The sequence below is a fragment of the Gavialis gangeticus genome, unplaced genomic scaffold (genome assembly GCF_001723915.1).
Source record: "Gavialis gangeticus isolate Ggan-Ray unplaced genomic scaffold, GavGan_comp1, whole genome shotgun sequence".
NCBI lineage: Eukaryota > Metazoa > Chordata > Crocodylia > Gavialidae > Gavialis > Gavialis gangeticus.
In genome coordinates, this window is record NW_017729014.1 from 12771040 (window position 1) to 12797741 (window position 26702).

The following is a 26702-nucleotide window of genomic DNA, read 5'->3' on the forward strand; positions in this document are numbered from 1 at the left end:
TGATGGAGAGGAGGTATAGATTGGACATCCGCAAGAACTACTTCACAGTTAGGGCGGCTAGGAGCTGGAACCAACTTCCAAGGGAAGTGGTGCTGGCCCCTACCCTGGGGGTCTTTAAGAAGAGGCTGGATGCCTACCTGGCTGGACTCATTTGAGTCCCGTTTCTTGTTTTGGGGTTTTTGTTGTTCTCCCGCCCTGGCGGGGGGTCGGGCTAGAAGATCTACTAGGTCCCTTCCGACCCTTAATCTATGAAACTATGACACTATGACTTGGGAGACCTGTTGTGAATTGTTCAAGTCCACGATTTAAGGAAGCAAAGCAGCAAACTTGACTGACACTAGAAGCTGCTGATTCAGCTGCCCTGCTCAGGATGAAGTGATTCTGGTGTCTAGTGGCCAGAGGAAAGAGCTGAAACCACCATTGTATTCCTTAGTCCAAGTATCAAGGAGGAAAAAAGATCTGTCAGGGGTCAGGAAACTGTGAAGCATCTCACTCAAACTAAAATAGTTGGCATGTGACATGAGGCACCGAAGAGGACAGATCTTTTAGGAAATATGACTCGTATCACTCCTTTAGCTTGCCCTTCCCATGGGAGTCCATGGTGCCCACTTTATTTGGGGGAGAGAGTGGTTCCCTTCTGTCTCATCAGGCTATAGTAGAAGCTGCTCTCATCTGGAGCTGATGAGTGATCCCCAGGATGGAGCGGCTTCTGCTGCTTTGGTTCCCTTTGGCACGAGTCTTCCTGACCTTCCCTTTTAGGTAATCACAAACCCCTACCATGGCCTGTCTGCCTGACAACAAAGTCAGAGATCTCTCTCCACCTTCATAAACCAGCTCTCCTGGTTAGAGAAGGAGATGAATGGTTTTTCAGGAACTTCATTGGGGTGGAACAGCTTTGCGTTGAAATGCATCATAGGTGGCACTGGCTCTGACCCTTGAGTTCTTTCAGGTTCAGGAACAATAGCTTCCCTGCCCTGCCAGTGCAGCAGTTGCCCTGATGGCCTAGGTCAGTGTCTGACTTTGGGGCTAGGGAGAGATGTGTCCGGGATTCATTTGTGGCTAATGCTCTCTGCCTGCCCCTGGCAGGGAATTGGGAACACGTTCCAGGGAGGCGCCAACTGCATCATGTTTGTGCTCTGCACCCGGGTGGTACGGACGCGGCTGCTCTCCTACCTCTGCTGCTGTCGCTACAATGCCTCTAATCAGCCTCCGCAGAACTCGGACGGGCATTACCAGCAGACCGAGCCCCACAAGAGCAGAGAAGTGCAAGAGACCGACCGGAGGAAGGCCATGTTCTCCAGTACCTGAGCCATGGATCTCCGAACGACAATGGTAGCATCAGTCTTCCTTGGTAAATGTCTAATTGTGAGTCCTCTCTATTGCCTGGCCTTTGCACACCCTGGGTACTGTGCTTGGGATGACAAGGCCCTGGCAACCTGGAGGCAGAGCAGGGTGAATCCAGCTGCTGGTGTAGGAGAAGAAATTCTGCTCCGACTGCTTCTGCAGGAACCCCGTTTCACAGCCCTCCTGCAGGGTTGCAGCGTGTGGTCCAGTATTAACAAACTGAACCACACTGTGCCCCTGTCAGGCTGGGAAGCCATGGTATTCCCCTCTGTAAAATGAGGAAGCTGAAGCAGAAATAGATCCCTTATCTCCTTGCTCCCAGACCTGTACTCTGGACACTTGGTTGTGCTTTTCCTTAGACCAGGTGTATACACAACCACATGTGAAGAGGAATCTGTGGTGGGTGCCAGTGTCTGCTGAGGTTGGACACTTTTGTGGCCCCGTGACTGTGGTAGTGGTGAGCCTCGCAATGCTTAGTCTCTTTATCCTCACAGCACCCTTCAAAGTTAGGCACATCTTGTTATCTTCGGTTTGCAGTAGGGAAACTGAGGCATAGTGGAACTAAATGATTTGCTCGAGGGTATACAGGAAGTCTAGGGCAGAGCAGGGACTTTTACCTAGGTTTTGGGGCTCCAGGCTGGTACCTGAACAGCTGAACCACTAAACTCTCCTCTCTTCTGACTGTCAGGTTTTTCATGTTCAGCCAGGCTTACATAGCCTTATTTAAGAATCCAGTGCAGAGCAGGCAGGGGCTGAGACTTTGCCCATCTAGGAGTCCAGTGGGCTGGAGACGGAGCAGCATCCAATGTGAGGTGGAACAGATCACAAGAGCTTTCTGCCTTTATCAGGGCGATGCTCACTAGGGAGACACTCTGACGTGCCATGGTCCTAATGCCCAGATTGAGGTGAACGGCCACAGACTGGGAGCTCTAGTCTCTCTGCGAGGACAGGACGTAGTATATTTTAGCCTGCACCTCTGCCATATGTTTCTACTTCTCATTCTGCCCTGATGAATGGAGAAACCAAAGGGGGATTTTTTTTTTTTTCCTCTCCACAATTTTTTTTTCTTTGCATACTCAGCTTTTGCACAAATTAGTTCCTCAGGTGCTGTCTGGGGGCAGAGGGCAGCAGGCTGGCATCTCTTGCTCCATGCCCACAGCTGTTCAAAGGCAGCTCTCATTAGTGTGACTAATATTAATACTAAGGACATGCTGGGGTCGAATGATGTAATGGACTCAGTATGGGACTGGGAATAAGCAAGTTCTGATGCTAGTCTGAGCATCTCACCCTTAGGCCCTGTGGATATTCACTTTATCTCTCCATTGGCATTTAAAAAAAGAAATTGGGGAGGGACTTGGAGATGGGGTTATTTGGTATTTCTGTGGCACAGTGAGACTGCCATCCTACATGTTTGCAAGAGCCCATATGCTAAGGTCCAGGGAGCTGACCATCTCGCAGGGTCAGCCATTATGGGCAAAGCACCTGGAAGGCAAGTGCTGAGTTTTATGTAGATGTTATTTGCTGATGGCTTTGGGAGCTTTCTTCTATTGCACATGTCAGCTAGCTTGCTAAGAAGCCAGCACCGTAGCCATGCGCGGACATAGGATTTTGAAAAGCGGGGTGTAGATGGTGTGGCACATCATCACGTATAACCCAACATACATTTTTCTCCAGTTAAACAGAAACTAGAAAGTTCCCTAATAAGCTAGGAGGCTAGTGCCGTATTATTCAGTTTGCCAACAAAGCAAAAACAAATATAACTATTGGGATGTCCACTACTTTGCTAGATTATACATAAATTTAAAAAAAAAACACACAGCAAACTAGGCAAAAGAGTCAAAATTATTTGTCATTAATGCCAGGTTCATTGTAGTTAAATGTACGTTCCTTATTCGGATTCATAAAACAAAACCTAGCCCTCTTGGGTGCCTGGACAGTGCCTCCAGTACTTTGCTGTCAACCTTTTCTACAGATCGAGTTAATATTATCACACCTGAGGTAGGGTTTTTATAAGAGCTAGAACTCAAAACAGTCTGCAGGGCTGGGAAGTAGAAGAGAGACGTTACCAGGAATGGCTAACAGTCAGCAAAATAGCAGAAGAAAAGATGGCATGGATAGTGCCAAGACTATTAAATGGACAGAGGGTTGTTAACACCTGTGGAGCGGAGAGGGATTATTAGGAATCAGGGAGGCAATAATGGGCCATGAAGTCAATTAGCACTGCCTGAATAGAAATGCCACTGCCCCTCCCCGGCAGTTGGTTTTAATGTTTGAGTAGAACAGGAATCGGAGGGGTGCAGCTGCCCTGGATTCACCCCGACCATACTTGAACCTCACATTGTTCATAGTGAATGTTGCATGCGGGTTGGTTAGTGGAAGCTGTGGTATCAAAAGCTTTTCTCCCCTTGTAGGGGAGGAAAGCATAAAGGTGAAGTCAAAGCTGTGCGTAGCCCCCACCCTGAGAAGAGGAAGTAAGCATTTTGATGGTTGCCTCCGAGATGCTTAAATAATGGAACAGCCCCAAGCCCCTTGCTTTCAGTTCCCCTTTCCTTGTGACACCAGAGTTGAGAGAGACGCCTGGCTTTCTGCCATGCAGGGTTTGGGGAGTGCTAGTCCTGCTCAGAGTTGGTTTGAAGGACATGGCAACTTAAAAAGATACTAGGTGTTGTGTACACTGTGGATCTCCCTTGACAGGCTGCACCAGCACTGACACGAGTGAAAAACCCACGCCAGAAATCCCTCTTGTAGAGAGGCCAGAGAAAGGAAAATGGCTCCAGAGAAGCTGCTGCAAGCAGCTTTAGTTCCTTTTGCTGCAGCCAAGCAGGACTTAAAAATAAGCAGCTGGGTGGCTATGTGAGAGGCCAAGGAAGAGGAAGGTGCTGAGCTAGCATGCAGACAGGTTGCCCACTGCTAGTGCTTAGTGCTTCCGCTCGGGGACTTCAGTGGAAGTGGGGGCAGTTGCTGATGGCAATGTTCCTTGAAGCCCATGTTGTCTCAGTAAAGAGGGACTTGGACCACTGTCTTTCTGAGCTCATGTAAATGTGGGAAGATACAAAGGGAACCACAGAAAGAGCTGGGGTGGCACAAGTACATGCTGGGGCACGTGGCCACCTGCTCCAAAGTTTGATTCAGTAGATTGGGACATTCAGTAGGAGCAATGTCATGATGGAAAATGCTTGCGTCTCTGCCAGCATCGGGTGACTTCACTTTGTACACAGCAGCCCCCATGCTTCAGAGTCCACAGCATTTTGGATTTTGACTGCGTGCTTTTGTTTCAAACAGGTATTTGACTTGCCACCACGTGCCTATAGAGGGAGCTAAACACTGGAAGAAAAGGAACATCGAACGCAGGCCAAGTCGCAGGACAAGCCTCCGGCTGGAAGTCCTATCCCAGCTGCGGCTGCCTTGGCTCCTTTCTCAGGATGTCCTGGAAGATGTTACTACATCACACTTCAACTTTGTCCGTCCTTCTCGTCTCATAGGAACTTAGACGTTATTCTTGGGGTTTGATTTCCCTTTTTTAGGAGGTGGATTTCTCACTGTGTATCCAGGGAGGAGGAAAATCACGATGACCTGAAAATGGTGAAGCTTCTGAGTGGACCTGTCTTGGGCATGTGATAGATTTAACTCCTGGTGCACAAGGTCTTGAAAGGCACCTTGTCCAGGTCCTGGTCCTCCTCCCTGGGTGGATGGGGACAGTGACCTAGCAATGTCTTCTTTTTTAAAATCCTTGGGTGTTTTCCTTTGGTGTTTTTGTCCCTCCCGCAGGGCAGGCAGCAACTCGTCTGCCCTCCTAGATTTGAGGTGTCATGAGTTTGCATGGCCTCTTGGGGAAATTCACGGCTGTGTGGGCAGTTTGTTGTTGAGGGTAGCTAACTTGGGGCGATTACCGAACATGCTCCATCCAATGGGAACAGCCTGTGAATGGACATATAGATGTGTTGTGTTGTGTATCCTCCAAATCCAGGGTTTATTGCTTCCAAAGTATGATCTGGTTTTTTGTTTAATGCTTCCCTTTCCCTAACTGGCATTTTAAAATCACAGCTTGAGTTTTTAGAGACACTATCCTTTTAAGAATGTCCTGTTTACAGCTCCTCTTTCTATGCACTTTCTAAACTTTTGTCATTTTAACAAAATCTTCTCCTTCCTACCATTTTTTTTATACACAGATGTTGTCATTCACTGTTGTAATAACAGACAAATGAGCCTGTTGACCTCTCTCTGCAGCTAAGGGTGGGGTGGAGCAGAGAGAGAGAAACTATGTGACGGTGTTTTTATAAATGACTGGGGTGTCTGTAATTTAACAAATGACTGACATTTTAAGGAAGACAAGTCGCCCATGCTGTCTGTATGTGGCTTGCTCTTCCCTATTTTTCTATGGGACTATAAAGCTCTCATCAGTGTTGTGAGAGAACCTCCTCGGCTCTCTGTGTGTTTGTGTCACTTGAAATGCCAACCACCCCCCCGGCACAAAACTGAAGGGCCTGTATGAGCTGAGTGGGTAGCATGCGGTCCGGTCCCTACCAGGCAGGTGCACACACCATGGAGCTATCGCCGCAGCTGGTGCAGCTATTCAGGTAGGAGGCCAGCCCTCTGGCACACTGAGGATGGGGTGGGCAGTTCATGGCTTCCTAGGATGCTGATACAGGGATAATGTGGCTCAATAAAAAACAGGTTAACTACCACAGCACTAAAAGCAACTTAGCCCTTAGTAAAGGCATGGACAAGCACATGACATCTTTTCAAAGGGCTAAGAGGCTTAGGTCCTTATAAAAACTTGACCCATATGCTATCTGATCATCATGGTGAAGCCTTCGCATCCTCTCTGACACAAGCATTCTCCACTGGGTGAGTTAACATGTTTCAAATCTCAGGGGAGGTAAGGCCTCACATGGGTTAGGGTACATCTTTGAACTTTGCTAGGGGCGAAGCTGGCAGCACCATCTGCTAATCAGATGGTGCAACATTTTCCATTGTAAGTTTCTGTTTCTATTCCTTATTGTAACCGAGATGAGTTTTAACCACTTGGCCTGAAATTTTTCATGATGGTTGACTTTTTTTGTGTCCGACTAAGATGGACTGAGGCAAGGAGACACGGGTAGGGAAGAGAGAGATGTAATTGGGGCAGCTGAAGTAAATAAGGCAGGAGGAGTCGAGAGCTGAGGAAACAGGGTGATCTGTGCTGGACTAGAATCTATAATGTGTAAGTCTTGCCTGTTTGGTTTTTGGTTTGTTTTTGGTTTTTTACTGTGATCAAATATGTATGAAACCCATCCTCTCTAGTGTTGGAGGATGACCGCCTGCTGCTCCTATCAGTTACCCTATTAGCAACAGTGGCAGAGATCTATTCGGTGGATCAAAAGCTTCCAACCCTGTGAATGAATCTCAGGGGTGTCAATGCAATGCCACGTGGTGGAATTGGCTGTCAAAACCTTAACTCGGCCCACTCGCACAGATGCATTATGATTTTTTTTTATATAAGCACATTGGTTTTTTTCCATAGAAGCCTGTGGGGGGCTGAGGGGTGGGGGGGATTGGTGTTGTGTTGTGAATATTGGCAGTGCCTACAAGGCACCTGCATCATCTGTTCTGCAGCTTTGAAGATGACAGAGGGAGGGTTTACAGGAAGAGAGGACCTTCTCCTGGTGAAGGCAGCTAAACGCTGCTGCAGCAATCTGAACTCTATCCATGCTTTTACCTGCTGCCACCTCCTCTTGGATCCATCCTCCTATGAGGGAGAACTGGTCAGATGAGCTCTCTAAGCTCACGGGTGCCAGCACTGATTTGCTTGGAGAGGTCCTGGCTGATGATACTGGGCACTCCCCTCCAGAGCAGGGTGGAGATATTTGGCATCTCCATCTGCTGTGTTGAATTCCATGTGATGTCTGATCCTATGTAGCTCTGGAGCGAACTGCAGAAATCAACGCTGTGTTGCAGTGCAAACACACACGCCCCTTCCTGGGTTCCAGGCACCTGCCAGGCAGAGAGACCACGCCAGGCTTGGCAAAATCCACACAGGGCAGATGGGCAGATAAACCCACCAGGGTCCAAGAGGACAGTGTAGGCAGTTGGGCAAACAAGTGCTTGTTCAGAACAAAGTGCAGGGGGAGCTTTAATGTCCTGTAGTGCCCTGTCTCCTTGCTGTTTTTTGTCATACCGTCTCGGCTGGATCGTGCAGCCATGCCAGTGAAAAAGGAGGCAGAGGGGTCACGGGGCAGCATACCCAGGAATGGGGTAAGTTTGCAAGGCTGAGAAAATGCTCTTTCTGCTATATTGAAAGGCATATATATGGAGTCTTCTCTGAAGGATGAGGGTTGACGGCTTCTTGATGGTAAGCCCTGCTGTAGTGCCAGGTCCTGTTCTAACCTCCCTTTTCTTCCCCTGCTCTAGTACTGCTATTCCCGTAATAATACCTTGTGGGCTGATTTTGCCCCAGAGTGGGTTCCCTTCACCGTAAATATTACCTTCTCCTTGGCTCCCAGCTTTGTGGCCATGGCAGCGGGATTAAATGCAAATAGCTCCCCAAACATGCATCTCCCACCACAGGCTGTTTAGAGGGTGTGGGAATGCTATTGGCAGCTGTAGCAAGCGTCTCCAGAGAAGTTCTCTGCTTTGGATTTGAAAGCAGGGGTAGAGCATGAACACAGTGAGCTTTGGTAGACTGATGTGCACGTTGGCTGGGAGGAAACTGAAATACCTATTAGGCAGACATCTCTGCTGGTAGATCAGTATTAAGCTACATGCAGTTCATAAAGGGAATGAACACTGAAACCACAGAGGTAATAGTGGTGCCTGAGTACTTGTGTCAGGATGGTATCTACCACTCTCGAGCAAAACCAGGACTCTGGAACTAAGGGCTGGTAATTGCAAAGGACCTAGGGACTGATAATTGTAGAGTCCCTGCCCCAGGGATTTTTGCAGTTTAAAATTTAAACAGCTGTCTTCTGTAGCCTGTGAATGTCCTTCCTGCAGTAAACAGATCGCATGCGTGTGTGCACGCACGCGCAATGCATGCGTGTGTATGAATGGATTTCCTGTGGGGGGAGTTAGTGCTGCTCACGTGCGAGTCCTCGGCACTCTCCTGCTCCTAGTCAAGGGAACAAGGGAGTCTTTCCTTTCAGTCCTTGTGGACAATGTTTTGTGTTGCTGAAACAGGGGGCTGAGAGGCCTATCTGCTGAGAGGCTGTGAAGCACCAGGTGAGATGACAGGGAATGAAGTCCTAGGCTGTTGTAAGTGGTGCTGTAATAGCGTACCTGGATGCACCCGCAGGAAGCCGCAAATAGCAATAAGCTTCTAAAATGTGTTGGCATCCTAAGAGAAGAGAGGTGGTATGATGTTATCAGCCAAGGAAGAGGCTGGGTGCTAAGCTATGATACGTTTGAGTCACTGTCGCGCAGCCCTCCCTGCATCCGTGCATTCAAAGTTCCTTCACCTACTGCTTTCTACTGCGCTGCCTTACGGCTGTTCTTCTTTGGCTGCTGATAGGCAAATCTTTGAGGAACTGTTCTGATGCGATAAGCAAATATTTGCTGCTTCTTGAAGGACTCCTGATTGCATCTGACCCCATTGCACTGATTTTGTTATATAACATGGTTACGGTTTTTTTGTTTTTTTTTTTCTTTTGATTGAAAGGAAGGACATGAGGTCCCTCTGATAACTCTGATCTCCCTCCTCCCTTTCTTATCCTGTATCTCATTGACTTAAAGGGCAAGAGATCTCATTTCTTGAATGGTGTGTGGCAGCAACTCTTTTCATTCCCACCCCACACAGTGAATGAACAGTCTCTGCCCAGACTTTCTCTGAGTCCAGGAACTAGGAATCAAACTCAGAGTATACTCTCAGGCAGGTCAGGACATGTCATGGTGGCAATGGGATGGCTTGTGTGCTTTCCACCCAATGTAAAGCCAGCATCTAAAGGGCTTAATTAGCTTGGAATTTGTTCTATTGCATATGGACTCTCTCTAGTGGTTAGAGAGCCAAGAAATGCTCAGAAGATTGTTGCAACTGATGTTCTGGTTTGTATCTCTGTTTTAATAAATGCTGGTAACAGCTGGCAAAAGCTCTGGGAACTCCTTGAGAGACTGTCTAGTTCTGGGCACTAAACTTTTTGGAATCATCTTTCTTTAAGAAAAGATAAACAAAGCATTATCACACCCGGGCTTGCCTTAAAACAAGGTTTTTAAACTGAAGATTGTTCAGATCAAAGGACCATCCTTTGTTGTTTGAACTGAAGTAGCACTTAATCTCTCTAAGGGCCTGGGCAGACTGTCACATGTTACGTTGGTTTTGTATGCCAATTAAATTCGACCACCAAAAAAGTACAGTCAAAAAGCCCAAGGCTGAATCAATTCAGTCTTTGCAGGTTAGTTTAAGTTGCAAAGATTAAACTGAGAAACACCTGAACACACATTCACTTTTGATTTGGAAAATGCAGCCACATACCTGCAGCGGCCCAGGCCAGAAGTCAGGGGGTGCTAGAGCACAGCTGTCTGGCACACAGCCAGCGTGGGCTGTGCGTTTGCTTCCTCTTCGTGCTGCCCCCGAGGTCTCTGGGATTTGCAGTCCAGACTGAGAGTAACAGGACTCTGCAGGGTTGCTCATCAATCATTTCCTCTTCCTGCTTCCAGGTGCCTTTGGGATTTGTAGTCCATAGTCGCAGCCAGCAGTAAGTTTTAGTAAGGCAGCTCTGTACTCGGGGTGGGGGGAGTTTACCCCCCTCCCTGACCCCAGAACCCAGCTGGGGTTTGCCCGGTGGGGGGGGGCAACACTTCTCTGCTTGAGCAGAGGGCACAGCCCAGCCCAGGGCTGGAAAGCATGCCAGAATGCTGGGGAACTGTGATTTAACTTGAACCAGGAAGGGGTCTGGGATAGAAGTTTCATAAACTGGTTTGACCCAAATGAGTTAAGTCTGATACTACATTCAGCCAGGTTTATCTGAGACCAGTTTCAGCTATTTCGAAACTAGTTTATGCGCATGACCTTCTGGTCTGTTACAGATTTAAGCCAGTTTCTAATGACTTAAACCGGTTTATGTGCAACTTCTGTCCCTAGCCCAGATGCGCGCTTAGCATGGTTACCCCAGGATGGAGGTAGATGGATGAAACCTAAACTGTTATAGCTGATCCCAGTTGAGTTTTATCCTGGATTCTTTCAGGGACAATTCTCCGTGGGGTTGGGCAAAATTGTCTCCATGTCGTAGGGGTTACCATCCTCTGTCTGCTACGTTGTTTGTGAATGCGTTGTCTTTCTGTGTACTAATTCTGCTACACCCGAGAGCTGCTAGCACTAGAAGGCTGTTCTCCAGCGGCTCAGCTATTGCAGTGGGACACTGCATGTTGTTTCCAGTGTTTGCATGTACAGGGTAATTTCCAATGCTGATCTGTTTTTGCCGTTGGAAGGAATTCAGCCTGGAAAATCAGCTTTTCTGCTTACGGGGAATGAAACTTGTTAGGAATTTGTCTGTGATTATGAACCAATTAATCCCCTTCCCCAACCCTTCCGTGCTGGGCACTTTCCTGTAACGTTTGTTCCTTGAGATGTTCCTCTTCCCTCCTTATCTCTTTTCCAGTTGTCTTGTTTGCCTGGCATGTTGTGGCTTGTATTGCCTTCAGTGCACCCCCAGTAGCAAGTAGTATGTTGAGCACCTTTTATATCAGGTCTGTCCAATTTTTCTAAGCAGCCCTGGGGCTGACTGCCAAATGCCAGGAGCTGAATGCCACGGGCACCTTGACCTGCACTGTGCGGGTGCCCTCCCCTCCCACTGCAGCACTGGGCATGTCCCCATGCCCCTCGCCCCCACTGATGCACTGCATACTCCCTCCCTGCACCCCCTGCCTCCATAAACCTGGCCTTACCCTCGGTTCCCCCTTCCTTGTTTTGCTGCACAGGGGAAGGCAGAGGAAGCAGAGGCAGCACAAAGACTCCTGTTGCTGTTACAGCTGGAACACTGGGGGAGCAGTGATGGGGCAGGAGCCCGGGCTGCCAATTAGCTCTACTTTTTGTATCATTAGACCCTCTGCTTGCAACAAGCTCTTGCATCCGTCACATGCACTGTGCAGAATCCTCTGAGTTCCTGGAGTTTGAAATGGACTTTAAGTGAACAGCGACAAAGGTAGCAGTTGTTAAATCAGCTGTGTCCAGAACAAACGCTGAGTGGTGCGTGCATGGGGGACAGCCCGGCTCCAGTCGTCATCTTGTTCGCATGACTTCAGTTTGAATGCCGTGTGAATACTTTTACAAGCTGCAGAACAACCCTCAAGTAGAACCGCTGGCAGGTGCCAAAAACAGTCAAGGACAGGGAACGGCGAGTGTAAATCGGCGCTTCTTAACTCTGGGGGGCCATGAGAGTCGTGATGTTAGCACGGATTAGGTGTGCAAGCATGATTCATGAGGCATCCCCAGAGATTTCTAATAGGTATCCATAGTGCTAAAAACATTCTGACCTGCTGATCTTTCTGTGTTCTTTGCAACAGAAGAATTGCTCTAGTATCTTTTCAGTCAAAAAACGAGTGAAAACTAAGAGCTTTCATTTCCCAAGGGGGGCCCTCGAGTCTAAAAGGCTGAGAACTGCTGATGTAATCCTTGTGCTAGGCACCTTACACAGGCAACCGTAAAGCAGTCACTTGGGCAGTCGGTTGGAGGGTCTAGGAGGACAATTTTAGTTCATTAATGCAAAGCAATAAAAGGAGCATGGACAAGAATAATAGCAGTTGTTAATCTAGTCCAGTTATGGCCTATATCTATGAACTTTGCATATCTCTGATTAGCTTGAAAGGGATCTTAGTTAACTAGTAACCAAGTGCTTTGAGAGCCAGACTAGAGAGTAGAGAGCTCGACCCCTGCCTGCCACAGGTGACTTGAGCCTCACCCGTGGTGGCAAAAGATCCAAGGAGTGAAGAGGTTAATCTGTTGGGGTGTGTAAGCAACAGGCCAAAGACTCCAGCAGGATCAGCGAGTTTCCTTGAGTTGCTGTGATCTGTAGGAGGGCCCTGAGCCGTCTGCTCTGTGCTCTGGATTGGATTCCTGATAGGGGAGCAGGGAGGCAGGGTGCTGCCCTGACAGTGTTTAAACCACATCCAGGTCCCATCCCTGCCAGGCCTGGTGATACCTGCGCTGGAATAGTTGGGACCTGCCCCTGCCCTCCCTAAAGTGGGTCGTTGCGGGATGAGGCTGTCGGGAACGTTTTGTAGCCTATGCGGCCCTGAAGAGACGCAGCCAGGCGCTCACTAGGCCCCACGCCAATCCTCTAACCCCTGGCCATGCTGCTGTCTGAGCCCTGCCAACAGCTATTATGTTAACACATAGCAGCTCCTTCCATTGTTTCCCTGGGCAGCCCAAAGAAAGGCTTTCTCCTGGCTGAAGTATTCTGACAAACTAGAGCCGACTAATAACGCCGCCTGCTTGGCTAAGGTGCCCAGCCTGCTGCTTGGCATATGGAAAGCCTAGTCTTTAGAGGTGCTGAGCAATGATTGGGGGCACCAGGCTTCAAGCAGGGCTGGCATAACTGGCCAACCCTCGCAGGCAGCAGCCTGGGGTGGCAAATTGAAGGGGGCGGCAGGAATGGTGTGCTCACATGCACCACCACCACATGCTCCCTTGGGGCCACCCCAGGAGTGTGGGCATGCGAAGAAGCGAGCAGAGCAGCTCCAGTGCAGTTAAGCTGCTGCTCCAGGGCTCTGCCTGGTGCCCAGCCTTATCCGGTCCCAGGTACGTTACAAGGTTGGGTGGCAAAAAATCCTCGTGCCGCTCCTGGCTCCAGAGCATGATGCGCTTTTCTCAGTGCCCTACCAGCGTTGGCTGGTGCCCACCAATGACTCCTGTGTCCAGCTGAGCCCTATTGCATCCTCCAGGAGTGGTGCTCGGCACTGCAGTGGCACTATTGCTCCATGTGAGCTGAGGATCTGTTGGCAATGCATAGGGGGTGCACATGCACCCCCTGAGATCAGCCATGCACCCCCTGGAAGCGCCAGTCACGAAACTGGAACTTCTGGAGATCGGCCACGGGGTGACCCCCCCACCCTCAGCCAGTGATCTGGTGTCCCCCCGGACTTGGAAGGTACCAGCCGCCCATGTTAGGATCCCTGGGTAAGAAGGGCTGATGGTGAGTGCCAATAGCTCTGTTTGCAAGTAGGAAAGCTGAGTCCCAGAGAAGTGAGATGAAATTGCCCCAGGCCAGAAGCAGTCCAGGAGCTCCCAGCCCTGTGCTCCAGTCTCCAGACCAGTGAGAAGCCACGTGCTTCACCCCTCAACATGATCTCCATCTGCAGGGTCTGGGCACTGTGGCATAGGCTCTCTGGCAGCACCAGCCTGCTGCCGTGGGCACATTGCAGCCGTGGTGAAACCTCGGCAAAAGTCTGCTTTGGCCCAGGGTGTCCTGACCATCCTTGACCAAGGGAAGGAAAAGCACGGGCATGAGGGAGCCAGGCAGAGCCCTGCAGAGTTTCCTTGCTGAGCCCAGGAGGGTTCAGAGGACAGATCACGTAGATGGGGCAATAAACAGCACTACTATGTGCACTTGGGCACACCCTGGCTGTAGCGGTGGGGGGGGGTCCTTCCCTCCGCTCCTCCTCTGCTTTAAAAGCCCAGACTCTGCTTTGTGCCTCGCACGTCACCACGAAGCCAGAAAAGGAGATGCAGGAGAGTCCCAACTTGTACGAGAGCAGAGAGGGGGTGAGTTTGCCTGGCTCCCTGGAGCCACGCACAGGGGCAGCAATGCCTTGAGCAGCACCGAGGGATTGTAGCGCCTTTTTAGTGAGGCATTGCAGTCTGGGCATGGAGCTGGCAGCCTCGCTCGGGCAGACTGACTCCCTGACCTTGGGCAGTCACCGGACCTCTCTGGGCCTCTCCGTGTGGGCAATTAAAATCTTGGAGGAAGCTTGAATGAATATTGGGTAAACCAGAGGTCACTCTGAAAGATCTTTTCATGAAAGAGCCTGTGTCCTCACAGATGGCCTAAGGGAATTGGGCAACATAAAGGCTCCAAGACAGTGAGGTTAATGACAGCTGGAGGAAATAATGTGCTTGTGAATGAGCATGGGATTTGATTGCCTGGGGTAGCAATGTAGTTACGGTGGCGAGCTATTAAAAAAGAGCTTTGCCAACAGCGGCACAGCCGGCTGTAGCCTGAGAATGCAGTAGCGACGAGTACTCGACCGTTGTCAAGCCTGGTGGCGTGCGACGCTAAGGACCCTGTTCCTACAAACAGCGCCCATTTATCGTCAGGCAGAGTGGATGGAGAAGTTCTTGATGGAGGGGGCTGGTGGGCTGCTCGTTCCTCAAATGCAGATGATAACTGAGTAAAAATGGAGCAAGCAAGAAGGGAGGAGACTTTTGGTTTTTCTACCAAAGCTTTTTTTCCTTTATGTAAGGTTCTGCTGTGTTTCAGTGGCCAGTTGGAGAAAAGAGGGTTGGGTTAAAGATCGTAGTTCAGGGGCCGTCATTCAGAACTCAGATGTGCCACAAAGTGACAGAAGACCCGAGCTAACCGCTGACATTTCCAAGGGGAAATCCAGAGGAAGCGGTGCCTACCTTTCTTCATAAGCAAAGGAGGGCAGGAGTCCTATATTTTAAAGCGTCTTTTGGAGGTCCCCTCTAATGACCGTTCCCGACAATGTAACTCATCTTCTTCCCTGCAGAAACTGACCACTTTGCTCGCCTTGGTGACACTGGTGTCCACCTTTGGATCGTCCTTCCAGTACGGTTACAATGTCTCCGTGATCAACTCTCCCGCTCCGGTAGGTAGCATGTAACAGCCGAGAGGGAGCGGATAATGAGAAGCAGACCCCTACCAGCGAAGGGCACGTGGGTGTGCATGCGTGTGATGCGCATTGCTATGTGAACAAAGTCTAAGCTTGATAAGGACGAGTCCTCCAAGGGAGACGAGGCACGTGTTAACGCTGTTCTCTGCCTGGTGTTTACTGCGTGCAGTGATTTCGGCGGGTTAGGCTGAAACACGATCGCAGGATTGCATTGAACTGGGCTCTGGCGGTAATCCTCCCCCTCTTCCTTTTTGCCGGTATGTCTCTTTGTGCCCTTTCCCTTCCCTGCTCCACCATCCACCACTGCTCTGTACTGAGGCTCTCCTAATCTTCAGGAACAAATTGTTACCCTCCTGCAAGGACCACAACTCTCTGTATCTACTTTTGACCCCAAATTCCTATTTTCCTCCACTATCTTTATGCTCATCGGTCAAATGAACGCCATTATCTCTAGGACATTGCCAAAATTCATCCCCTGATGGCCCTGCCCTCCCCATAAGGAATCCCTGCTCTTGCACAAGCAGTTACTACCACCCGTCTTGGCCAGGGGTGCTCAACCCCTGGCCTATGGGTCAAATCTGGCCCTCGGTGCCGGGTCATCTGGTCTGCAGGGCTCCCCTGGTGCCAAATTTCTGGACCTGTGGGGAGCCCCACAGGCCAGATAGCATGGCCCTGCACACAGAAGCAGGCACACGGGGCCTGACCCTGGCGCATGTGGACAGAGCAACGCCTTATCCTGGCACACAGGGCCTGCACCAGGTGTTGCTGGGCCAGGCAGGGGTGGTGCGAGACCTGATCCAGGCGCGGAAGGCCTGATGGTGCCAAAGGATTGAGTACTGCTGGTCTTGACTCGAGCCTGTCTTCCTGACGCTGCTTGCCGAGGCCCAAGAGGTGCAGAGCCCCAAAGCTAAGCCAGGCACCCAGAAGAGCCAGTCTGTCCCTGGCTTCCTGTCCATTTCCTCCCTAGATGCTGCGTGCCTCAACTTGAAGAAAATATAGGGAATTTGTGCAGAGCATTACTCTGTTCCTGTTGGGCTTTTATAGCAGGAATGAAGGTTTCCATCATGTTTTCTTGCTCCTGAGCCTCTCTCGGATCTTTTCTAGTTCATGCAAAACTTCTACAACCAAACCTACGTGGACAGGTATGGCACCTACATGGACAGCAACTTCCAGACGCTGCTCTGGTCTCTCACCGTGTCCATGTTCCCACTTGGAGGCTTCTTTGGGTCCCTGCTGGTTGGCCCTCTGGTGAACAATTGTGGCAGGTAAGTAGCAAAGGCTCTTCGGTGTCATCTGACCACAGTCAGCAATGGAGCCTGTTTACCCTGTTTTGAATCAAAGCGGTCCTGCAGGTTTGCCCAGCTCCTGGCCGCATCCACTCAGCCGCAATACAACCAGACTAATAGTTACTGAACAGACCAGGAAGGGATACCACCTCCTTTTCCCTGTGTGGTTGCTGGTAGGATGGGCTGGGTGCAGAGGGCAGGTAGGGGACTTGGCTACATGGGCCATCCGGTCGGGACTATTAGACCCTGCTCTCTCACGCCTGTATGACCCCTCATCTTAATAATAATCCTTTCAGTTCCATCTATGTGGGGAGCAGCTTAATTTGTCAAAGGCCCATGTGGTTCAATTCCACTGTTTGCATTTTATGCCCTTGGCATTCACCATCGCCACTTCTCTCTCCTCAGCCATGTGCTCTTGTGTGTGAAATGATGATCAAGAAGCCTTCAGGAGGGCAGCAAAGAAGGGGAGGGTCACAGAGGAAACACTAGGCTGGCCCCTGGGTTTGATTGCCCTGGGTTAGATGCTTCACCTCTCTATGCCTTTACCCCCATACCTGTAAAACTGGATCATAACACTTCCCTTCTTGATCTTGTCTGTTTAAAAGATAAAATTTCCCTTGGGCTGGGGCCACCTCTGTTTGTACAGCCCCCCAACACAGCTAGACCCCAAACTCAGTTGGGGCCTTTAGATACCATTTGTAGTAAAAATGATAATGACCTGTACTTGTCACCCGCTTGGTCTCTTCGCAGAAAGGGCACTTTACTGATAAATAATCTCTTCTCCATTGTCCCCGCAATCCTCATGGGGACCTCAGAAGTGGCAAAGACCTTTGAGGGGATTATCCTCTCCCGAATCATCATTGGAATAAATGCAGGTGGGTGAAAAGCTGTACGGACACATAGGACAAATGGTAGGTTTCTCTGGGCCAGGGAGGGGGGAATGTTACATCAGGTGGGTACACGAGCAGCGTATTAGAGTGATGCTGTTCATGGCAGTGCTAGGCTTGCTTGTGGTAAAATACTCCATTCAATATTTGACTCTGTGCACAACAGACAGTGCTGATGAAGGTGATCCCTGGTGAACAGAAGAGATGAGGCTGGAGCTTGGGTTGTGTGGCAGCATCTCTGTTTGTACAAGTTCTGTAATAAAAGTCTCCTTTTTAAGATGGGCTATTTGTCAACAGCTAATACAACCTGCTACCCTTTGAGTGATGATCCATTTCCTCATATTTTAGGCCAAATTTATATTCCCTGTTGGATTAAACTAGCAACAGAACACCTCTTCCAGTCTGAAGTCATTAGAGACCTGGCCATATGCAGATGTCCATCCCAGGAACTACCTATTTCGACTACATTGAAACTGGTCCTGTTATCAGTGCAGGGCCGCTGGGATCTATTATAGTGGCTAGCTATACTTCAGGCACTGCAATGTAGTGTAGGCTAACCCAGGCTGGCTTTAAATGTGCACCAGCAGGAGTGTGATGATGGTGGTATGGAGCTTGTAGTAAGTGCTTAATATTTAGCCAGCTTCTCAGATGGGTTTTGGTACTGTGAGAAGCTCAGTGCTGCTGAGGTTTTCCTGTTATTTATAACTCTAAGGCAGAGCAGAGGAAAATCTAACCTGTGTTCCTCTGCCCACCTGACGTGGCCTAAACTATGGGGTCTGCCCTGAGGATGTGACCAGGCCTGGGCTGGATTTGATTAATGTTGTCCCTTTGCACACATTAGACCAGCTTCACTGGATGGTAGCAGCAGCACGAGCCGTAGTGTAGACAGGACTTCAGGAGCCTGAAGGTATCCGCAGCTTTGGGTAGTCACATGGCTCCTGGAGTTGGGGTTTTATCACAAGATGAAAAATACAATGGTAACAGCTGGCAACACTGGGTTTATGCTGATGACGCCACTCAGTGTGACATGCCCAAATGACAGCTGAGTGCCCCCTGTGACTCAGTACCTACTCTGGCCTGCCACTGGCAGAGATGCATCCCAAGCTGTAAAGGCACAGCCCAGACTGTTTGAGGGCAGCTGGCGGTTCAGAAGTTTTATCAGGGAGGGAATGCCCTCAATCAGATGCACGCTCTTTCAGGTCAGGGCTTAGTTTGAGGGCATCTTGCCCTCCAGGGGGTGGAGGAGGAAACCGTATCTTGGATTTTGTTTGGAAGTATTGTGATGCCCGCTGCTGGCCACTGTCCTGCTAGGAGACAGGTTGCTGTTGCATTTGAGAATGTTGCTGTTAGATACCCAGAGCTACCTGGCAAGAATGGATCAGAGGCAGGGTTGCCATGCCAAGATTTTTATGTGTATGTGTAACTGAGGGCTGGCAGCAGGGCAGGGCAACTCTTCTGCTATGGCCTGCCCTGCTGCCAGGCCTCAGTTAGAAGGGGTTTAACATCAACCATAGTAAAAATAAAACTTTGGTTGTCAGTAAAAAGTTTGCAGTAATAAAATATTTCTTAGGTTGGCAACCCTGCTTGACTACAGTGATGGTTTTACACTGTGCTGTGCTGCCCCTGACTGCACCCTGCATCATTCTGCCTGCTTCAGGCTATTCTCCCCATCCTGGCCCAGACACCCAAAGAAGCCTATGTGTGAAGTTTTAGAGGCAGCCTGGGACACAGCAGCAGCACGTGGCTGAGAGAACACTCCCTGCAGGGTGCTGTGTTGTCACTTGGACACCACCGGGTGCTGCTGTGCTCTGAGCGCCAGTCAAGCTGCACCCGCTTAGTGTTTTTACTGATAGCAAAAGTTTATTTTTGCAGACTTTTTGCCGACTGCTATTTTTAGCCTGACATTTTATTGACAGTTGGCAACCCTGATCGCAGGTTTGACTTGTCTCTGTCCTGCTCTGACTCTGAAGAACAGCTTTGGTATTGAAAAGATGGTGGGCCCAAACCAAGCCCCTCAAAACTTACGGCCCAAATTTTTCTGCTTGAGCCCATTCTAGTGGTTCTAAATGCCCACAGGAAGCATCAAACTCCTCAACTTTATTGCTTTTTTTGCTTTTTCAACTGGAACCCATCTGCACAGCAGAGAGATCTGGAAAAAGCAGGGTAAAAAGCCTATGCAGACAAGACAAAACTATTGTCCCTGTCAAGGAACTAATCCAAGTCTGGGCACACAGTTAGACCCCATCTACACTACGATTTGAAATCCAGAGTGGAACCAGGCCTCTTGACTCAGTTTGAAACATAGTGTAGAAGGGGTCTGGCAGCAGGCAAAATTCACATTACTGCTACCCCAACAGCTACTTTTATCCTACTGGAGACAGCCTGGGACGTACCTTCTGAGGCAAGATTGACCTTCAGCTTCCCTGTCCTTGATTGACCCTGATCCTTTCTTCAGAGATGGACTAGTAAGGGCACTGGTTGTGATGATGGATTCGGTGCCAGTGACACCTTCACCCTAGCAAAGGAGGTAATGCCAAGCATTCGGGCATTTAGTTGCAAGAGGTGGGGGGAAAATACCACCAACTCTTTGGACATGGCTCAGAGTGATCATCATTACATGGCAGTGAGCTTCTAGCCTGAGCCCACCTTAGCTAGCCCAGAATAGGTGACTTTGCAGTGGAAAGTAAGCTCCAGGTATCTTGGCTGCTCCTGATCTACCGGACTTCAGCTTGCCATCATCCAGAAAAGCATCCTAGCAAGTCAGCGAAGGTAGTGGGTGCTCACATGCTGGACTTATCTCTCTTTGTCTAACTAGGCCTGTCCTCTAATGTTGTTCCCATGTACCTGGGAGAGATGTCCCCCAAAAATCTGAGAGGTGCGATTGGAGTGATGCCCCAGCTCTTCATCACCATCGGGATACTTGTAGCTCAGATCCTTGGTCTCAAGAGCATCCTAGGAAATCGTGAAGGTAAAGCCACAAGCCGAGGCTCAGGTCCCCAACTGTTCCGCAGGTGATCACCGCACTCATCAGCACCTTGTCCTTTGCTCTCTTGCAGGCTGGCCAGTGTTGCTGGGGTTGACTGGCATCCCGGCAGTTGTGGAGCTCATCCTATTGCCCTTCTTCCCAGAGAGCCCCAGGTACCTCCTGATACAGAAGGGAGATGAAGAACAAGCCAGGAAAGGTACAGCAGCTGCTGCTTCGTGGTCCTAGCTAGGTGAGAGGAGGAAGGGGGATGGGTGGCAGCATGGCCTGCATCCAGGGGTGCAAGCTGTTGTGGAGCATGGTGAACCAAAAGCCAGGTTAGGGTGCACTGGATTAGTGGTACCAACAGGAACATGCTACCCCTCTAGCAGCTGGCTGAGGATCTGGAAGCACTTGATCAACAGTAGCTAGTGGAAACGTCCCTGACAGTGGATACCTAGCAAGCAACTGATTTTTGCCTAATGCTACCAGAATAAAAAACCTTTCTGGGAGAGGAACACTGGTCCATGTCACTTCCTCTATTGGCTTATTTGTACCAGGACCTGCTGACCTGTCCCCACTGTGGGAGGTTGACTGCCTACCACTGCCTACCATGTGGTTGCCAGTCACTCTGCTTTTCCCACCATGAAGTGGCCAATGGGCCCTGTCTGGGACACCCCAAGTCATCTCTTGTGTCTGTTACTCCAGTCCCCTCCCCTCGCTGTGTACCCCTGGGAAGCCCAACTTTTCCCTTCTCTCCTCTCACACAGCACTGCAGAAGTTGAGAGGCTGGGACAATGTGGATGATGAGATTGAGGAGATGTGTCAAGAAGACCAGTCTGAGAAGCAGGAAGGGCGCCTATCTGTGATGAACCTCTGCACCTTCCAGGCTCTGCGGTGGCAGCTCATCTCTATCATTGTCATGATGATGGGGCAGCAGCTCTCTGGGGTCAACGCGGTAGGTGGGGGAAGAAAGGCCACCCTAATGCACATGGGGTAGGATGGTCCTGGAGCCCATTTCAACTGGGCACAAGTCCAGTCTAGACCCTGGCAATGGATAAATTAGCCCCATGTCAAAGAGCTAACATTTGGGAAGATTCTGCTCTGGAGTTCAGGGTTTGGTCATTGGTCACTTAATGGGGAAAGGAGCTGACCACAGTGGCTGGATCCAGATGCACACCTCTCCAAAGCATAGGAGAGTTTGGGGTCTGGTTAAGTGGGGGTCTCCCCCTACCCTTCATGGCCATGCATAACCACAGGCGTGATTTGGGTTCAGGTCTTCTACTACGCAGACAGAATCTTTGAGTCGTCTGGCGTGGAGGTGAACGCAGTGCAGTACGTCACTGTGGGCATAGGCGCCGTCAACGTGGTCATGACCTGCCTTGCGGTAAGCATCTGCCAGAGCCCTACAGCTTCTAATTCCCTCCCTGTTCCCTTTCTGGTTTTAGTCACAAAACCCCCCACAAGCTCAAATCACTTCCCCCACTGCACAGCAAATGGCAAATCATTGCCATGGTGGGGCTGCAGCTCAGATGGAGCTTTAAAACAGCTGGCTTGAGTACTGCTAGTAATGCAGTGCCTGCAGTACGAAGGTGAGTGCAAAAGCTGTCTCAAAAGCTAGGTAAAATCCTTGGGCAAGCCCAGGGCAGCTAGCACAGTTAGCCTCACCTGTGCTAAGGTGAAGCTTGCTCTGGTGCCTCTATCCACACTTCAGGACATGTTTATTATTTACATGGTTTCCAAAACAGGGGGTTTTGTTGCCATGGCACATGATTGCCATGGGAACTTCATTGCAGAGAGACCCTAGGAGATTTGACCGAAAATGAAAACTTCTCTATTAAAAAACACCAAACAGCTAAACCTCTGGAGAATTTTTCTGGACACGTCTATCCCGATGTGGACTCCTCTGGGATTGTCTTGGACAGTCCTGTCAAGAGGGGACCTCTTCCTCTATTACCGTTACCCTATTCTGTGGGGCTTAGAGTAACTCCTGAAGCACACCTCTCTACAACTTTTGAGAACTCAGTAGTTTCCTTCCTCTTCTAACTCAAAGGACTTTGAAACTATGACTCTCACCAGAGGTTGCACAGGCCCTGGCTCAGAAAGCACCGCACTAAGCTGGCAACTTGTTGGCCTCTTCCTCGCTTTGGGAGAAGACCTGGTTGGCTCCCTCAAGGTCTCCCTACTTAACCTCTTGTTGTGTCCTCCAGGTTTTCATCATTGAGATGGCAGGGAGGAGGATTCTGCTTCTTGTCGGCTTTGGGATGTGCTGCATCTCCTGCGCCGTGCTAACGATGGCCCTGAACCTCCAGGTCTGTAGCGAGATAGCTTAGCCGATGGCTGCCGTGTGTTTGTGGACCTTGGAGGGGATGTGAGCAGGGCTGGCATTTCAAAAGCTGCCTCCCCACTTTGCAGGGAGAATATATAAGAACTCCCCTGCAGTTACGAGCAAGCACTGTAGGAGACTAATCATTCTGCTGGAAAAGCAGGGTGACAATTGATTACATGGATGGGCTCATTCTGGTGAGAGAACTTAGCAGCTTGCACGCAGTGTGGCTGGCTCTGGCTGCATAGTCTCACTTGATGAGCCCACAATGTGCATTTCTTGCATCTGCTCACGCAAACTGAGGTTCCAGCCCAGACAAGGCACTGGGTTCAGATACCAGCACTGCCAAGTCCACACTCTCCACCACTATGAACTCTGCCAAACAGGAAACATTCCCAGGGGCTAGAGCTTCCCAAAATCTCATGGCAAACCCTAGCCTGGGTTTGTTGCTTTAGATGTGAACTGACTCTAACCAGGGACTCACTTTCCTCAGACCAGTGTTCCCTGGATGCCGTATATCAGCATAGCCAGTGTCATTGCTTATATCATCGGACATGCTATTGGGGCAAGTAAGTATGCATGGACCAGTCTGATCTCCTATGTCGGCACAACTGGGCGGTGTGTTACTTGCAGCGTTAACAGCAACAAGGGGTGTGGACACATGACACCTTTACACCACTGTAACTTACCTTGGGTATCCAGGGCAGGACAGACCCCCAGCTAAGGCAGCTGTCTGGCAGTTATAAAACCTCACCAACGTGTGGGATTTTGCTGGCAACCTCTTGCATTGATCAAATGATGGCCTGAGATTAAGAGTATAGTTCCTTTTGACTTGGCTAGGGGTAACTTCACCTTGGAATAGATCAATCTGCATCTGTGTAGAGCTGTGCATCTGCTCCATATTTCTACCTGCATAAAGGCAGACTGCCCTGATGCAAACATCATGCGTCCATCCTGGGGGACTGATCCCTAGATCTCTGAATGGCCATGTGACCTAGAAATATTGATGCAGACTGCGTCAGACAGGGCGAAGCACCTCGCATTTCAAACAGGCAGGCCTCTTAACCCTTAAGCTGAAGGAGGATCTCCAGAGCATGTGTGGATAAAGAAGGTCTTATTTTTAGAGGCTCTGCAAAGACCTTGCTATGAGAAGGGTGGCTCCTACTGGCTTTGCAGGAATGCGGCTCTCTTGGAGTTATACAGCACAAGTAGGATGATGAGAAGCTCAACGCCTGCCTCCTATAAGCCTCATTGTGTCCCTGGCTGGGCTGTGAAGTGGGTGGGAGGAGTGTATGTCTAGCTGGAAGCACAACTTGACCTCATGGTTTTGATGCACTTGGTGCCTGTTAGCAGGAGCCTGCCAGAGCCATTCTGAATGTTACAACAGGTTGTTTTTTGAGCTCCAGGAGGGCTTCACTGGCAATTGGAAACTGCTGCCACCTCCTCCCTCCTGCTCCCCTGGTGCAGTCCAACAGGCCTGGAGCGCAGCTCAGTGCAGAGCGCAGGGTTGCTAGCCAGGGCAAGTGCAGGTTCTTTTCTCCTCTCTCTCCCGATGTATTTCTTCCTCGGCTGTGAACGTTCAGTGATTCTGGGCCAGCAAACAGTTCCATCTGCCCTGTTTCCCTTTGCTTCCCATTGCCATTTGGTAAATACGTCACTGGGCTAGGCTGGCACTCAGAGCTTTGTGTGGCCGAGAGTCTGTTCCACCAGGAGGCAGGAGCAGTGACCTTCCTGCCACCTGGTTGCCCTCAAAGAAGACAATTTACCCCATCAAATGAGTCCATGTTGAGTGTGAGATGAGCAACAGAAAATGAGCTGCTTTACCTCATTATGCAGCAAAGGGGCAGTGCGGTGATCTCTCACACCATTTCCCAATGAGTACATGTAAGGGCTAATTTCAATTTGAAAAACCAGGGCTGCCTCGATAATAGCTGTAGGAGTTTCTCTAGACTTGTGGTTCTCAACCAGGATGCCCCACAACTTTGGGATACCTTTAAATTGCTTCAGGGATGCTGTAGGGTGTCACACAATGTCAGCAGTGTTAGGTGTGCAAACCTGATCCACAAAAGAAGCCCAGAGGTTTCTAATGGGAATCCATAGTGTCAAAAACATGCTGACCTCCTGAGGTCTTTCTAATTCCTCTGTAATAGAAGAATTACTCTGCTTTGTTTTTTCTGTAGTTAAAAAGCAAGTGAAAACTAAGCTCACTTTTCCTGAGCGACCTCTTAAGTTTATGGAGTGGTGCCTTGAGTCTAAAATAAGTTGCTCTAGAGACCTGTAGATAGCAGTTGTCTCCTAAATGGTACTTGGGCAAGTCTCCTAAAGGCACGCGCTGTGCGTTTATTTGTCTGAAAAATGGAGGTGATTAACCCTGTAATGAAATGGCTCGTGTGCACATGACCTACTGCCCTCCGCTGACCAGAATCACAACCCCTCAGTGTACTGAGGCCCACAGGAGCCAAGCCTATCTGGACCAGTTAAGAAAGCAAAGTTGGCCACCAGGGTGTTGCAGCCCATGGCCAAGTATGAAAGTGAGAGAGCTGCTGTGTCCCAGCCCAGGTGAAGGCATGCAGCCAGCTCCAGATGGGAACAGAGGTGCAGCTGATGCTGTAATGGTGATAAGGTCTAGTTACCGTCATCACCATCTACTTTTATTAATTTAATCCTCCAGCTGGGTTATCCGGGCTGGTGGTTCAGCACCTGTTGTCCTCCATCACGCCAAGACTTCTAGCGATTTAAGCAATGGAAACTGCTGTTCAAACCTGCAAACACTTCCTTTCCCTTCAGGCCCCATCCCTTTTGTACTGATCACTGAGATGTTTCTTCAGTCATCCCGGCCTGCAGCATTCATGGTGGGTGGATCTGTACACTGGCTCTGCAACTTCACTGTGGGGCTCGTGTTCCTCTATATGGAGGTGAGTAAAGCCTGAACCCCAAAGTCTCATGCCCCCATGCTGCTGAGCCCCTATCTCAGCATCACCTGACTTCTCACTTCGGCTTTGCTCTTTCAGCAAGCACTTGGGGCTTACAGTTTTCTTGTCTTCTGCGTCATCTGCCTGGCCACCGGCATTTACATCTTCGTTGTTCCTGAAACCAAGAACAAAACCTTCGTGGAGATCAACCAGATCATGGCCAAAAGGAATGGGGTGGAAGTAGCAATGGGCAAAGAGGAGCTCATGGATATCAAAGCTATCCCAGGAACTTGGAATGAGAAGAAAGAGGTGACCATGAACAGTAGCCTCTGACCCACCTCAGCATTTGATGGACCCTGTGGTGACCAAGGGATCTCTTCAGTGGGGGAGCAGGTGTCTTACCGGACTTGTGCTTTTCCATTCAGACTGTCTCTGCACGTCTTCTGCAGTAAGAGTATGACCAAAGCAGGCAGCGGGCTGTCTCTTTAGCTATCCCCTGCCAGCACTAGCACAAATGTTGCTGCTAGTGAATGATTTTTGAAAGGTTAATCTGTTTCCTCTGTGTTTGCAGCTGACTCTGGAGCCCTGAGTCAAACCCTGCAATGTGTCCAGCCCCTGGGTCCCGAGGCAGCGCTTCCAAGGTGCTATTTAAACACTGGTTATCCATCGTTCCTGTGCAAGAGAAGAAATAGCATCCACATCTCAGAGGCAGGGAAACTGAGGCAAGGACTTGGCCGGTCCAAGTTTACGGAGTGAGTCAGCAGTGCAGCCAGAGTTAGTACTCCAGGATCCCTGACCCTCAGCCTGTGCTTTGGCCCATAGAAGATGCTGCTTCTCGCAGTTCTCTAGTGTGGTTGCCTGCACGTACCAAGTGCCACATATAACAGTCTGGGGACCAGCCAGAGACGCAAGGCTTAGTGAAATCCTAGTGGCAGATGGTCATTTTGCCATTTGTCGTGGAGCCAAAAATGGAAGGACTATGGCCAGAAAAGGTAGCGAGACCTCAAATTACTAAGTGAAGTGGGGTAAGTCTGCACACCCAGTCTGCTCTGTTCAGAGCAGGGCTTCAATGTGGGTGTAGGTGGCTCTAATGGAAATGGAGACCAAGAGGACTTAGTGTTTCAGGCAGGTCTTTAGGCTGAGCCTTCCTTCTAACACCAGCACCTACTTCCATGTGCAATTTAAATATTTTGGGCATCTCTTCAAAAAAAAAAAAAAAAAAAAAAA

General features: G+C 49.8%; 2 protein-coding genes and 1 long non-coding RNA gene across 8 annotated transcripts in view; 2 read left to right on the forward strand and 1 right to left on the reverse strand.

Annotated features, from left to right (window-relative positions):
- Positions 1-5762, forward strand: part of GPR157 (G protein-coupled receptor 157) — a 28311-nt gene extending 22549 nt beyond the window's left edge. The window contains exons 4-5 of one of the 3 annotated variants that reach the window (XR_002096368.1): positions 1087-1365; positions 4627-5762. Coding sequence is in view for 2 of the 3 variants with exons in the window: in XM_019511779.1 (XP_019367324.1) it covers positions 1087-1308 (222 nt within the window). In the remaining variant the exon portion in view is untranslated. The remainder of the gene's footprint in view (positions 1-1086; positions 1366-4626) is intronic. The other 2 variants (XM_019511779.1, XM_019511778.1) reach the window with 2 other exon arrangements.
- A 1609-nt stretch (positions 5763-7371) lies between these two features.
- On the forward strand, positions 7372-26296 carry LOC109293709 (solute carrier family 2, facilitated glucose transporter member 5-like). 4 transcript variants are annotated; one of them, XM_019511781.1, is made up of 12 exons: positions 7372-7578; positions 14980-15078; positions 16207-16367; positions 17139-17263; positions 20091-20243; positions 20332-20457; positions 21008-21195; positions 21514-21624; positions 22448-22549; positions 23057-23132; positions 25351-25478; positions 25575-26296. In XM_019511781.1, exons 1-12 carry the CDS (start codon positions 7525-7527, stop codon positions 25806-25808), a joined length of 1557 nt encoding a protein of 518 aa, XP_019367326.1. In that variant the 5' UTR covers positions 7372-7524; the 3' UTR covers positions 25809-26296. The 4 variants fall into 4 exon arrangements, with proteins under 4 accessions (XP_019367326.1, XP_019367329.1, XP_019367327.1 ...); XM_019511784.1 differs by lacking the exon at positions 7372-7578 and adding an exon at positions 11388-11648; XM_019511782.1 differs by lacking the exon at positions 7372-7578 and having other exon boundaries at positions 15004-15089.
- LOC109293711 lies at positions 16692-26681 on the reverse strand. The gene is made up of 4 exons (XR_002096369.1): positions 26372-26681; positions 23238-23241; positions 18630-18635; positions 16692-16705 (listed from the first exon to the last, which is right to left on the reverse strand). It is a non-coding gene; the product is annotated as an uncharacterized LOC109293711 (long non-coding RNA).
- Positions 26682-26702: the final 21 nt, after the last annotated feature.

Coding starts and splice junctions, on each gene's coding strand:
- LOC109293709 (XM_019511784.1), top strand. CDS start 11,562: ATGCCGTGTGAATACTTTTACAAGCTGCAGAACAACCCTCAAGTAGAA. Junction 16,368..17,138: donor CTGGTGAACAATTGTGGCAG/GTAAGTAGCAAA, acceptor GTCTCTTCGCAG/AAAGGGCACTTTACTGATAA. Junction 25,479..25,574: donor TCGTGTTCCTCTATATGGAG/GTGAGTAAAGCC, acceptor TTGCTCTTTCAG/CAAGCACTTGGGGCTTACAG.